Source organism: Rhinoraja longicauda, chromosome 10, assembly GCF_053455715.1.
Source record: "Rhinoraja longicauda isolate Sanriku21f chromosome 10, sRhiLon1.1, whole genome shotgun sequence".
Taxonomy (NCBI): domain Eukaryota; kingdom Metazoa; phylum Chordata; class Chondrichthyes; order Rajiformes; family Arhynchobatidae; genus Rhinoraja; species Rhinoraja longicauda.
In genome coordinates, this window is record NC_135962.1 from 26,777,018 (window position 1) to 26,792,202 (window position 15,185).

General features: G+C 40.4%; 1 protein-coding gene and 1 long non-coding RNA gene across 3 annotated transcripts in view; one reads left to right on the forward strand and one right to left on the reverse strand.

Moving 5' to 3' along the window:
• LOC144597299 (uncharacterized) overlaps window positions 1-15,185 on the forward strand; it is a 162,412-nt gene that overhangs the window by 25,328 nt on the left and 121,899 nt on the right. The window lies entirely within an intron of this gene.
• LOC144597298 (inverted formin-2) overlaps window positions 1-15,185 on the reverse strand; it is a 76,147-nt gene that overhangs the window by 20,267 nt on the left and 40,695 nt on the right. For both annotated transcript variants that reach the window (XM_078406476.1, XM_078406475.1), the window contains exons 5-13: window positions 13,181-13,214; window positions 12,760-12,901; window positions 10,988-11,129; window positions 6,865-7,650; window positions 4,462-4,607; window positions 4,263-4,324; window positions 3,582-3,684; window positions 3,411-3,496; window positions 1,184-1,284 (exon numbers count right to left, since the gene is read on the reverse strand). In XM_078406476.1, coding sequence (XP_078262602.1) covers window positions 1,184-1,284; window positions 3,411-3,496; window positions 3,582-3,684; window positions 4,263-4,324; window positions 4,462-4,607; window positions 6,865-7,650; window positions 10,988-11,129; window positions 12,760-12,901; window positions 13,181-13,214 — 1,602 coding nt within the window. The remainder of the gene's footprint in view (window positions 1-1,183; window positions 1,285-3,410; window positions 3,497-3,581; window positions 3,685-4,262; window positions 4,325-4,461; window positions 4,608-6,864; window positions 7,651-10,987; window positions 11,130-12,759; window positions 12,902-13,180; window positions 13,215-15,185) is intronic.

Sequence of the window (15,185 nt, forward strand, 5' to 3'; positions counted from 1 at the left end):
GCTTTTGTTCTGCAGGTGTGATTACTGTTTTACTGCAGTGCAGTCATATATTCATGATGATGGTCACAACACCATCAATTAAGCTACAAATGCAATGATTTTTTATAAATATTCGCATCTGCTTTTAAAGTGAGTTGACCAGCATTAGTTTTATCATTAGTTTTATTTTGAGTGTCAGAGATACAGCGAGGAAACAGGTCCTTCTGCCCCACCGAGTCCATTGAGCACCTGTTCACACTAGTTCTACGTTATCCCAATTTTGCATCCGATGCACTCATGGCAATTTACAGAGGCCAATTAACCTACAAACTTGCATGTCTTTGGGATGTGGGAAGAATCTGGAGCACCCAAAGAAAACCCATTTTGAAAAATCAATATAATTAGCAGCTGACTGAAAATATAATTCTAGTTATATTTAAATAAATACAAGGTATAATATTAGTTATGTGAAAGAAAAACAATTTAGCAGAGATAACAGAGATAATATTACTTTTAAGCAAACTTGATGAATGGAGCATTATTTGAGGCACATTGCAAGAACCTCAGCATTACCAGGCATAAAAGACCCATTATTGGAGACCTCAAAACAAGGATTGTTATAAAGAATGAGCAGCATACGATTATAGAAATGCCTTAACAGGTCAACACAACTTGCGAGATTAAACTGCATTGAAAATCATCTGAATGATGATTAGTTTTCTAATCTCTGATGAGTCACAATGTTGCTCAACTGTTTGTTGCTTAGTCATAGATTAAGAGTCATTACATCCTAGAAACAGGCCCTTCGGCTCAATTTGCCCACAATGACCAACAAGCCCTATCTGCACTAGTCCCACCTGCCTGCTTGAGGCATACAGGTATATCCCTCTAAACCCACGTAGTTGTCCAAATGTTTTTTAAAAGTTGCGATATTACTGGCCTGAACTACCTCCTCTGACAGCTCATTTCATATACCCACAACCCTCTGAGGGAAAAGTTGTCCCTCAAGTTCCTATTAAATCTTTCCCTCCTCACCTTAAACCCATGCCCTCTGATCCTGGATTCCACTGCTCTGGGTAAAAGGCTATGTGCATTTACCCTATCTAGTCCTCTCATGATCTTATACACCTCTATAAACAATTCTGCAGTTGCATACAACAATCCAAGCAGAGCCATATTTATTGACATACTCCATTTGATTTACCTTGACAAGCAGTTTTAATTAATTCTGCTCTCGGACAGAGCATTTGCAGGGTAACAGTGGCCTCTTCACATAGAAACATGCAGTTAATCCTGAGCTGGTAGCTGTGGTGGAGCAATCAATAGAGAATGGGGCTTTGAGTGTTAAATTGAACAGAATTTGTCAAAGACTCAAGAAAATGTAGCATTAGAAACTATTGAAAGCTACCAAGAACAATGACAGAAAAAAAACCAAGACAATACTGGATAGCAATGAAAGAGTTATAACTACATTAACTCTTTTTGGTTAGGTTGACATTTAAAAGTAAAGCTGTTTGGTAAGGAACTAAAAATTAAAACAAAGCATGTAGAAAATGTCAGGAACACATTATTTCAGATCTGGTTGAATGAAGGAAACATTACTACAATCAACATAATTGATGCGTATGTGAACAATGAAATACAATATTTTGATTTTGCTCTATTTGGCTAATTCATTAGTAAAATGGATTGAACAGGTGCCAAAATTATAAACTGAGATGTGCAAACCATATTGTTATAGAGACCAATCAATATGTCATTAATTTCACTTTATAAATATTTATTGCATTTTAAAGAAATAATACAATTCAAAATGACCTGACATTTGTGAAAATAAAATCTCTGATCCATATGGAATAATATGATAATAAGACTAACTTTTAATGGAACTTCCAGCTAATATCTAGTGGTATCGGGCCGCCTAACATTGGGGCTATTTACGTGTTGCTTTTCTGTTGATATTTTCAGCATGCCATACATCAAGCATAACAAAAGTACAAGAAATACTTATGAAGTACATTTTCATTTAGCTTTTAGTAATTAAAAAGGTGTGGGTAAAGCTATTCTTTATATTCATGAATAGAGTTTCACTATAAATAACAAAAGTTAAAATTTGCCCTAAATTCAGTAAGAATTGGAACATGGTAGAGATTTGAGCAGGGACTTTAATATAGATTTAGAGATAAAGTTTAAACAAATTGCAACGTTGTTACTTTTTCCACAGTTAGTTGTTTATGCACATTAGCTTAGTCTCTCGAAGATAGACACAAAATGCTAGAGTAACTCAGTGGGTCAGGCAGCATCTCTGAAGAAAAACAATAGGTGACGTTTCAGGTCGGAACCCTGTCTGCCTGACCTAAGGTCAAGGTCAGTTTATTGTCACATGTACCAATTAAGGTACAGTGACATTTCACTTACCATACAGCCATACTAAAAAAACGCAACAAGACACACAATTACATAAAAGTTAACATAAACATTCACCACAGCGGATTTCCCACATTCTTCACTGTGATGGAAGGCAATAAAGTCCAATCTCCTTCCTCTTTATTCTCCCGCGGTCGGGGCAGTCGAACCATCCATAGTTGGGGTGATCGAAACTCTCGCGGCTTGGAGCTCCCGAAACCGGTATCCAACCACGATGTTAAAGTCCGCAGGCTCCCGCAGTTGGGGCTACAAGGTCGATCCCTGACAGGGATCGCGAGCTCCACGATGTTGTCCGCAGGCTCCAGCGGTTGGAGCTCTCGAAGTCAGTCTCCTGCAAAGGCCGCCAACTCCACGATGTTAGGCCCCAGTGCGGACGAAGACACAATACGGACCCCCCCCCCCAAAAAATGCACCTCCGTCGAGGCAAGAGATTATAAAAAGTCTCTGCCAACCACCCCCTCCACATAAAATAAGCTAAAGAACACTAAAACATACATTTAACACAAACTGTCAAACAACAAAGGAGGAATGGACCGACAGACTGTTGGTGAGGCAGGCTGGCACCACCCGGTGGTTACTCTAGCATTTTGTGGGTTCTGACCCGAAACGTCACCTATTCCTTTTCTCCAGAGAAGCTGCCTGACCCGCTGAGTTTGCTCCAGCAATGCATGTCTATCTTAGGTATAAACCAGCATCTGCAGGTCATTCCTACACAGGTTCTTCCCTCCTGCCCTTTTCTCTTTTTCTTGATAATTTCATGAAATTCCCTTTCCTGTGTAGTTCCATTGACTGGTGGCATCACATTTTTAAGATTCGGAGTGCTTTTTAAATAATTTCCCATGATTGATGACCAGTTTCTAATGGCAATATTGAGTTGCATGACACTTCTAGATAAGTAAAGTTAGATGAATAATTAACAAATGTATATCATGTATATCCAAGCTACATAACAGAAATTTACAGAAGCATGAAACCGTACACACAGGTGACATCATGACACATACCATGGAATACCGAGGAGCACAAGGTAGAAATGATCAGCACTCGCTAATTTTTCCTTTTCTCCTTTATAGGCCTTTATATTTTCTATCTGGAGATCAACAAATAAATAAAATTGTTATGAATTATGAAAATGGACTCACTAAAAGCTGGTATTTACCATCTTCCATACTTGCCTCATGATTCTCTGGCAGTAGTTTCTGGAGTTGCTTCAAAGACTCCACATCAAATTTGGATCGGTCCCCAGTTTTGATCATGCCACCCACTTCTTCATGAGAACTAGCAGAACATTGCAAATGGAACCATTATTACATTAAAACTGAGAAAGGAAATAGTTCCAAGCATCAAACTTTTAGCGAGCACTTAAGAGGCTGAACTGAGCTGCTGGCTTTGGCCAACATTTCCGTAGGGAACCACAAGCACTCAGCTGGTCTACAGTAAATAGACAAACATTTAAAAGACATTTGGACAGGTACATGGATAGGAAAGGCTTAGAGGGATATGACCCAAATGTGGGCAGGTGGGACAAGTGTAGAGGGGATACCTTGGTCAGCATGGGCAAGTTGGACTGAACGGTCTACTTCTGTGCTGTATGACCATAACAAGACCCTAAGCCAACTAAAAATTACTTAATATTGGAAACATTATCGGCACAATTAATGGTTCAATGTAACTTTATTGTCACATGAACCAAGGAAACAGTGAAATTCATTGTGTATAGTCCAGTACACTTTTCATAAGCACTTAGATACATGTTAGATAAGCATCTTAGATACTTATACTGTACGTGTATAGTAGTACAGAGACAGTATACAATTAACTACATATTAGTAACAGTTACTTTTAACTTAACTCACCATCTGAATTGCTTTAAGAATATGTTCAGATTAAGGCTTTTCCTCGAGTCTAGGAATGTGATCTGTCAGAAATAACATCCTTAAATCATTATCTTGATTCTTCCTTTGTTCCCGCAACAAGTTCAGTAAATTTACGTCACCTTCTTGAGGCCACTTCTAACATCCTTTTTTTAAAATTGATTTTGAACATTTTATTTACCTCCTTAGGTTCATTTTTTCTAACTTTCTCCTCTTTCTTCTTTGGGTCTGCCACAGGAAAGCAGAAGAGTTGTTCAATACTGGTATAATTAGGATTCAAAGATGGGTCAGCAGTTTGGTGGATGGATGACCATAAAGAATTAGTCTCTGAGTAAGAAAATAGAGTAAAAAAAGGAGAAGAAAATCAAGATTTTCCTATTCCCACTGGGCAGAATTGAAAGATTGAGAAAATAATGCATGTTCTCTTAATGCTAGTTACTTTATCTTATAAAAAATATATCTCCCATAAAATTCACTAAACAAAATGGCAAGCAACTTTTCTACTAATCTCCCGAAACAGTATTGAAACTACTGCCAAATAAATTCATGGACAACTTGCCCACCACCACCAACCCATCATCTCCACCACACCCATCCCACTGTGGTACCACCCTTCCCATTTCATCTTCATAAGTCATAAGAGCAGATTTAGGCCATTCAAGAGACAATAGCTGCAGGAGTAGGCCATTCCTTATCCTTCCTCAAATTTGCACACAGTACTCCAGGTGCGGTCTCACTAGGGCCCTATACAACTGCAGAAGGACCTCTTTGCTCCTATACTCAACTCCTCTTGTTATGAAGGCCAACATTCCATTGGCTTTCTTCACTGCCTGCTGTACCTGCATGCTTCCTTTCAGTGACTGATGCACTAAGACACCCAGATCACGTTGTACGTCCCCTTTTCATAACTTGACACCATTCAGATAATAATCTGCCTTCTTATTCTTACCACCAAAGTGGATAACCTCACACTTATCCACATTAAACTGCATCTGCCATGCATCCGCCCACTCATACAGCCTGTCCAAGTCACCCTGCAAACTCATAGCATCTTCCACACAACTCGCACTACCACCCAGCTTTGTATCATCTGCAAATTTGCTAATGGTACTTTTAATCCCTTCATCCAAGTTATTCAGCCCATGGAGTCTACTCCTCCATTCAATCATGGCTGATCTATCTTTCCCTCTCCACGCCAGTTCCTGCCTTCAACCCATACCCTTTGACACCCTTACTAATCAAGAAGTTTGCCTTCCTCCCAGAGGTAAAATACCTCTCATGATTTTGAAACTCCGCCAGTTGCACAAAGTTGATCAACATGTGGGGGTCTTTTGGAACCATGGGCATGCTTCAGCAAAGTAAGCCTTTTAATCAGTTAACTATGTAACAGCACATTGGAGAGGCATGTGGCCCATTCAATTTCTTAGCTCTTTCATTGCAGCTTTTACATTCTTTAACCATTAATGTTAATCCCCTTCAGATAATCGCAATTGAACCTGTATCCACCACACTTTCTCCAGCCATCCCTAGACCTTTTGCCAATCACTTTAAATGTCCTTACAACATCTTTTAATGGGAGCTTTTTTTTGTTGTTTATCCACTTTAAACCAGTCATGATATTTTATACACCATCAAATTTATTTTCCAACTTGCCTGTTTCAAAGCACACCATGGATTCTTTAGTTTATCATTGTACTCAAAATTCCTGGTATTCTAACAAATCTTTTTTGAAACCAGGAGCTGCAGATGCTGGTTTACAAAAAAAATGACATAAAGTGCTGGAGTAACTCAGCAGGCCAGGGAGGCTGCCTGACCAACCTAGTTATTCCAGCATTTTGTGTCGAACTCAAGAACACAGTGATGGCACAATACGAGAGCTCAAATTGTGATCAGCAGCTCTTTAGGGTGTTGTCACACAGGGGACTCAAATCTTAGAACACTGCAGCCCAGGAACAAGCCCTTTGCCCACAATGTCTGCACTGAACAGGATGCCAAGATTCTGAACAAGCACTTGATTCACCAAAGTATAGAAGATAAACTAATCACTGTCTACACATGATCTATATCCCTCCATTCCATGATAGATTAGTTTTAGAGATGCAGCCCGGGAACAGGCCCTTTGGCCCACCGAGTCCACGCTAGCAGTACACGATACACTACGGACAATTTACAATTTTTACTTAAGCCAATGAATCTACAAACGCACATCTTTGCAGTGTGGGAGGAAACGGGAGCACCCGGAGAAAATCCACGTGGTCACGTGGAAAATGTACAAACTCCGTACAGACTGCGCCACTGTGTTGCCCTTGATTTAAAGTGCAGCTGGCTCTTGTAATGCAGATGAACAGGACAGCCATTCAATGCTTTTGATTGAAAGGTGAATATTAATTTTCTACGCCACTGTCGAAATTGCTACCGATTAAACACAAAATCTACTTGCCTACCATCACCAGTTAGCTGAAGCAATAATGTACTCTCTCCATTGCTTTCCTACCCATTTCACATTAAATTCTACAAAACGATATCCACTGCCCTTCAAGATTGCACAGCAAGTCATTTTGAGAATACTCACACTCGAACATACCTGGGGTCATTCGTGAAGGGATTTTCTGCCAGTTCAATTTCTTCATCTGCAATTTCGGTTGATGAATACGTCGGTGATGTGGAGCGTAGGAATGCAGTTGATTAGCAGTTCGCGAAGCCACAATGGGTGCCTCATTGTTGAAAAGCCCCGAGGGTAGTGGTGGTGGTGGTGGTGGGATACTACCAGGGAGAGGAGGTGGTGGAGGGGGATGCGGGGGCATACAACCGGGGAGAGGAGGGGGAGGAGGAGGTGTACAACCGGGGAGAGGAGGGGGAGGAGGTGGTGTACAACCGGGGAGAGGAGGGGGAGGAGGTGGTGTACAACCGGGGAGAGGAGGGGCAGGAGGAGGCACACAACCGGGGAGAGGAGGGGGAGGAGGTGGCATTCCAGTAGTCCCAGGTAGAGGAGGCGGAGGCGGAGGCGGGGGCACTCCACTAGGTAGAGAAGGGGGTGAAGGGGGAATTCCACCAGCCCCGTGGAGAGGAGGGGGAGGTGGCACACTGGTACTGGGCAGAATACTGGGTGGAGATGCCATTGTGGCATCAGCAACATTTGGGATTGGAAGTTGAGCAGATGCAAGCGGCAGCACCTCACCAGCTGACAGTGGCCTCAACGAGCCAGACTTCTGCTTTATGTCAGCTGCTGTGATAGGCATTGATAATTCTGTTTGTACAGCTATATCAACAGTCCTTTTACTTGCATTTTTCTTCACTGGCTGCTCTTTTTTAAACTTATTAACTAATACAAGCCTTTCCATGACTGGACCAATGTCTTCATCTTCATTTGCTGTGAAGAAAAGTTTTCCATTGATCAACGTTTACCTCCTTACAATTATGTTGCTAAATCTTTTTGCAACAAGTCAATAACTTCAGTTACGTTAGATGACAGCTTATTATTTTGCAAGTCTTCCCCCACCTTCCCATGTTTCCATATATCGTAGCTATTAGCTTATACTACTTGAACACTGAATGTCAATGGGCATGAATTTTGGGGCAACTGTCCAAACAAGTGTAGGCCAAAAGATGGATGTGGAGAACAACGAGAGAAGATTCCAGGAAGGTTTATCCCTTTGGAGTGATAGAATTGCACAGCACAGAAAGAGGGTCTTCATCCCAACTCTTCCAATGCCGACCTTTCTGGATGAGGATAATTGTTTAGCTTCTATTCCTACTTCTGATGTAGACCCATGAAATAGGTTCACCAAGAATCAATGGCAATAACCTTCCTGGATGCACATATCAGGCATCACATTTAGCCTCCCCAGTCATGAGGGGTAGGCCAATTGGTCATCAGGCCTGCTACACCATTCATTGAGATCATGGCCGACCCAACACCACAATCACATTCTCTCCCCACATCCCCTTCAATTTGTTTGTGCTTCAAATGCATCTGAATCCCAGTCTTGACAGCATTGAATAGTCAATAGACAATAGACAATAGGTGCAGGAGGAGGCCATTCAGCCCTTTGAGCCAGCACCGCCATTCAATATGATCATGGCTGATCATTCTCAATCAGTACCCCGTCCCTGCCTTCTCCCCATACCCCCCGACTCAGCTATCCTTAAGAGCTCTATCTAGCTCTCTCTGTACAACTGCAGAAGGACCTCTTTGCTCCTATACTCAACTCCTCTTGTTATGAAGGCCAACATTCCATTGGTTTTCTTCACTGCCTGCTGTACCTGCATGCTTCCTTTCAGTGACTGATGCACTAGGACACCCAGATCCCGTTGTACGTCCCCTGTTCCTAACTTGACATCATTCAGATAATACTCTGCCTTCCTATTCTTACCACCAAAGTGGATAACCTGAATGACCCACCTTCACATCTCTCTGCAGTATAGAATTCCACAGATTCACGACTTTTTAAGGGAAGAACTTCCTCACCATCTCCATGTTAAATGGATGACCAACCATCCGGAAACTATCCCCCCCCTACATCTCGATACTGCCACTCGAGAGAACATCCTCAAAATCTTGCAATCAGAATGCTTCAATAAGATCACCTCTCTTTCACCCAAACTCCAAAGTGCATAGACCCAATCTTCTCAAACCTTATTCGCAATTTACTCCTGGGATGAAATGGTTGATTTAAATGAAACCTCCCTCCGCCATTGTGAATGCTTACTATTCCTTAATAATGGAACTTAAAGCCATCTGGAGTGCTCCTGGTTTGGTTTCTCTCGTGTTCTGTAAATTTGCATCAAACTTTCCCTACTTTTACACTCCATACTCTTTGTAATCAAAGCCTACATTACATTAGCCTTTACATCTAAATACGTACCTGAATGCAAACTTTATGCATTTCACTCCAGATGTAAACTCCAGGTACCACAACATAGTCATCTTAGTATGTTTAAATGATCTGCTTCCTCATTCTTTTTTTCTCCTTAAAGTGGTTAACCTCTTATTTTCCTGCACTATACTTCATCTGCAAACTTCTTGCTCTCTCACTTAACTATGATTTTCAAAATGCCCTATTAACTTCACATTGGATTCCAGCATTTTCCCAACAGCAGGGGTTAGACTGAATGGTCAATAATTTTCTGCTTTTTATTTCTCACCGTTCTTGAGGGGTGGAGTTAATATGTCAGTCTGTGATTAAAGCAAGTGTGCCATGAAATGCAGGAATTCTAGACTTAGACTTACTGCCTGACTCAGGAGCTGAACCTGTCTGCTTGTTTCACTGCCTATTACCACAGCAACAGACACAGTCTTGCTCAGTCCCTTTAAATTATTCACTTTAGTTTTCATAATGTTTACACAATAGTGAATTTTCCCCAGTTTTGTTATCTGGCAAATATTATCAGGGGCATTCCTGGTGACACCAGTAGTCTAGTTTCCATCCAGACAACCAAGGGAGTGCTGGGTAGGTAGCGAGGTAGGCTATCTGTATCCAGCGCAGGTGTGGGAGGGAGAGGGGTGACAAGCTGACCAAATCTAAATGATCCAACCTATTATGAAGTAAAAATGTAGAAATAAGGAACTGCAGATGCTGGTTTACAAAAAAGGACACAAAGTGCTTGAGTAACTCAGCGATTCAGGCAGCTTCTCTGGAGAACATGAACAGGTGACATTTCATGTCAAGACCCTTCTTCAGTCTAAATAAGAGTCCTGACCTGAAACATCACCTATCCATGTTCTCCAGAGCTGCTGCCTGACTCACTGAGTTATTCCAGCGCTTTGTGTTCTACTACTATGATGTCAATACATTAGCCACCCTCTCCATTTGCTGACCTCTAGAAAAGGTTCACGCTCACCTATTGCTATTTCCCAACCCAAACCTGCAGAGAACCTGGGACTGAAGGGGTGAGGTTTGCGATAAATTGGGTTGGGAAGGAATTGGTGGCAGTTAGTTGCATCTCCCCAAAACAAGCTCCTGCATGATAGGTCTTCCAAAATGTAAAAGCAATGCATGGGATGGGGTGAGGTCAGGCGGAGTTAAGAGGAGGGAGAGAGAGACAAATGAAAATTAAATAACTGGGGTAGCTGAACGTCAAAACCGTGGTTGACTTAGCTGTCAAAGCTATGAACAACCTTGTTTCTGATCATCAGAAACATTCAACTAACTACTAAACGTATTCAGAAAGTAGAAACAAGGAACTGCAAATGCTAGTTTACCAAGGAAAGAATCAAAATACTAGAGGAACTCGGGTCAGGCAGCATCACTGGAGAACGTGGATAGGTGATGTTTCGGGTCGAGACCCTTCTTCAGACTCTGTCTCAACCCAAGAAGGATCTTGACCCAAAACGTCACCTACTCATACTAAAACTATTAATTCTATTGCAAATTTAAACATTAAAAATGCAACAAAAGCACTTTCTACTCTCACACTGGACTCTAGGGGAATTTCAAAGTCAGACAGTAGTTGACATCAGTTAAACTCAATTTTAATCCTTGTTTCTACAGTTAAGTTCAATTGCAGGATTTCCACAGGAAACTGTTTGTGGTTTTGGAAGTCCTTGCCCCTATTTCCTTGCCACATTTGGACCGGCATGATTAACTGTCGCAAATAGCAGCAATAACAGTAAGGTTTTGTTCAGTTTTGATCTGCCATCCTGGGATATACAGATGTCCAACAATAAAATATGTCCCAGTATACTTGGGCGGAAAATAATCCCTTACCGTCATCAGCAACTAGGACAGCTCTATTCACCAAAACCTCCAGTGCCCCCCAGATCAGGGGACTACTGCTGTTGGATGGGTCCAGCTGCAGGAGACCTTGGAGAATGGACAGCAGATGAGTGGAGACTGGCAAACTGCTCACCTAGAGTTGGAGACAAAGGGAAATGTACTGGCAACTGGAATCAAAGAAAGTTAAATGCAGAAGACCATCATTTCAAAACACTACGCCACATCAAAGCTACCCTTTTCTAATCAGAATCCACCCTCACCTGAATCCACTTATCAATTACCAGGCTTTGTCCCACCCTCACATCATTTCCATCTTTCTAACTCTTACTACAGTTAGGCTGAAGATCGGTTCCAACTGAAAACGTCACCTATCCATGTACTCCTGGTATTCTGCCTGACCTGCTGAGTTACTCCACTTTGTGTCTTCCCACCCATCACTTGCCAGGCTTTGTTCTGCCCCCCACCTCTTTTCCAGCTTTCTCTCCCTTACAACAATCAGTCTGAAGAAGGGTCCTGACCCAAACTGTCACTTATTCACTTCCTCCAGAGATTCTGCCTGACCCACTGAGTTACTCCAACATTTTGTTTTACTCAAGATTCCTTGTGTTTTTATCTTTTTCTCTGTCACACCTCCTCTGATAAAATTTCCAATACTTCAATATAATTTCCTATCTTAAATATTTTGAATAACTTGGTCTACATTTTACAGTAGCTTTTTGTTTAATCATGAACATCTTTCAAACAGACACCCCACTGGAGATAATCCCTTATATTTTACTCTTTCATAACCTTTGATAAATTTTGACCTTGATTAAATTTTGCTGGACCATAAATAAACATAGCACAAAAAGTAAGGAAATTTGTGTTTGGTAGATTATTTCTTTGTTGTAACAATGCTTCTTGGCAATAAATCTTATACCGTTGGAAAGCCTGTTTATTTCCCTTTTAAATGGTGCCACATTTGTAAGGAACATGCATTTGTGGGATGAGCAGCAGAGCTGAGTATATGGGCTGCGCCCATGAAAATTTTGCCAAATCTTCTCTGCCAATGCCAAACAGCTTATTCTGCTGTTGCTATTGACTCTTGTTTTGAGCTTCTGGTACTCCCAGGTGCTGACAAGAATGGGATGCCATCCCACAACAGTGTGTGACCAGGCTGGTGACCAGCATGAGGAGGAGGTGCCAGGCTGTTATGGCTGTGTATGGTTCTTCCACACGATACTGTGGCTCCTGTTTATTAAATGAATAAATTGTTAAATTGCCAATATGTCTTGTTTCTTCAGACTTCAATCATCCAATCCACCAAACAACACCGAACAAGAGTCAATGGCAGAATAAGCTGTTTGGCATTGGCAGAGAAGATTTGGCAAATTTTTCATGGGCGCAACCCATATACTCAGCTCTGCTGCTCATCCGACAAATGCATGTTCCTTACAAATGTGGCACCATTTAAAAGGGAAATAAACAGGCTTTCCAACGGTATAAGATTTATTGCCAAGAAGCATTGTTACAACAAAGAAATAATCTACCAAGCACAAATTTCCTTACTTTTTGTGCTATGTTTAGATCAATAGGTTTAACTTTAAAAAGGTTCTCAGAACACAAGGACAGTTATGCTTGAGTCATTTTACTGAAAAACATGAATATTACTCTGTGCCATTCGTAGCAGAACATCGGACACTTGTCTCAATGGCTCACTCTAAAATTGGACTAATGAAACATTTAAAATTCTGAAATAGTACCAACACAAACCATGCACTTACTTTGTTAAACAATGCTGTAAAGACCTCTTGATGGCTATTCATATCAATGCCATCATAGAGTTTCATTAACTCTTCATCATCATCTCCTTTAGTGTCCTCAAAGGTTAAACATTGGACTAATAAATCTTCATCATCTTTTTCCCTTAAGGAATACATCATGATACAGATTACGTTTGGGCATTTCCCTTGAACAAAATGCCAGTATAACTCAATCAGGTAATTCCTTTCTCTTAAGTAATGTCTCTTAAGACTTAAGCAATGCAAGAGTAAAATTAACACATTTAGATTTTTCACCAAAATAAAAACCATAATCTACAATATTCTTCAAAAAGTACATAACAATCAAGAAATCTGAGCATAAATTTAGGAAACATTATGTTAAATCTATTTAAACTGGGTAATCTACATGAATAAACCATACCTTAATGATGGCAGTATATCCAATAGATGGAGACCTAAAATCAATAATTTAATAATGTTATTTGGCTTCAACAAATGGTATCACACATAATATAGTCTGTAGTTTTAAAGACCATTATTCTATATAATGCAGGTGTAAAAATAGACTTAGCCTGAAGTTACTTGTTGTTAAAAGCAAATGAAATAATTACCTAAAAGGGAGCCTCTTTAAAAAAAAACTAGACTTAACTATTGAAGTAGAAAAAAAAGAGATTTTGAATGCATCAAATATTCAATTTATGCTTTATTTTTGAAGTAAACAAGATTACCTTGTGCACAAATATAGCTCCAACTCAAAGCCTTTCAGAACAAGGCAGGTGAAACTTAGCAGGTGACATTCATTTCATCAAATGTTTGTCTTTTTAAATTTAAAGTGGCATTATTTTCTCTTGTCTTATATTAATGGTTTTTGAGGCAACCATAATGAAATTAGTGCAATACTGCATTTTCTTTATTCATTATTTTCCAAGCAAAATGTGAAGGGATTGTTTTGACTTGCATTTTGTAGTTTTGAAAGGTAACTTTAATGAACTAAAAATGTGCCCCTTTAAGGAGAATTACCAATGAAAGTGCATGAATCAAGTCTGTAATTGCTTAGAATCTCAAACAACTTTATAAGAATCATAACGAAAACAGTTTCGGGCAGAATAGCATAATCTAGGATGGATGTTCGTATTAAATGACAACCATAAAGGAAATGTTTTGTGTTCTTTTCGTTGGTCCTATGCTTTCTAAAATTATATTGGTAAGGAAATATGTTAAGAATTATAAGTGTAGGGAAGAACAGTATTCTCTCAGATATCTCATAGCCATTTGTACATATAAAATAGGAACCTGAGTGATAACCTTTTTTATACAAAAGGTGGTAGGGGTATGGAAATGAGTTGCTGAAGGAGATAGTTGAGGCAGGTACTATCGCAACATTTCAGAAATATTTGGACAGGTACATGGATAGGATAGGTTTAGAGGGATATTGGCCAAATGCAGGCAGGTGTAAATGGGGCATGTTGGTTGGCTTGGGCAAGTTGGGCCAAAGGGCCTGTTTCCACACTGTGTGACTCTATATAACTAATTGAATTAAGTTCAAGTTGGTAAAACATTGAAATGTCCATTTTTTCCAAATGAATGGGCGTGACAGTGCTACAGTGGTAGAGTTAAGGCCTGTCCCACTTAGGCGATTTTTTAGGTGACTGCCGGCGACTGTCAAAGTCGTAGCAGATCGCTGAAAAAATTAACCCTAAATTAACCCAATGACCACGACAATGCCCGCGACAAGCTAAGACAACCTACCACATAGACGACGGCAAGCTGACCACAACCGGCGACTCAGTCTTCGCTACCTAGGACGTCCACTACGACAGGGACCACGGCAAGCAAGACAACCAACGAAAACCTGCACTTATGTGGAGGTGTCACAAGCACAACTCACACGTGAACAAACCGACAGCAAGGTCCAGTGAAAGTTCTAGGTATATTTTGCATTCGTGTGAAGTGTCCGTTTAAAAAAAAAGATTTTGGCATGCAGTTATCCATCTTTCATAGGAATATATTGTTTTTGAATAAAGTTGATTTTCGTGATTTTTAAAGAAATAGGTGTCGGAATTTATTGAATTTCTAAGTACTTTATCATGACATCTCATTCAAAGATTCTAGTCGCATTCATTTTGACCACTAAAATCAAACGCTGACACACACGCTGCGCTATGAGAACACTTTTCATTCATTTATTTAGATCAATGAGGCAAGCACATCCACAGGCATTTCACTACATTTATTAAGGGCCAAAGCTCACACACAGACAGACACTACTACTACAAAGATAAACTGAGTTTTGCTGCTATGCTGTTTGTAAGGGGTATGCACACCTGACCATAAGAACAGCAAGGTCCGGCCACACCATTTCACACGTTAAGGGCGCCTCCGAGCATGACACCTGTGGTCTAAACTGTCAACTGAAAAGCAGCTGC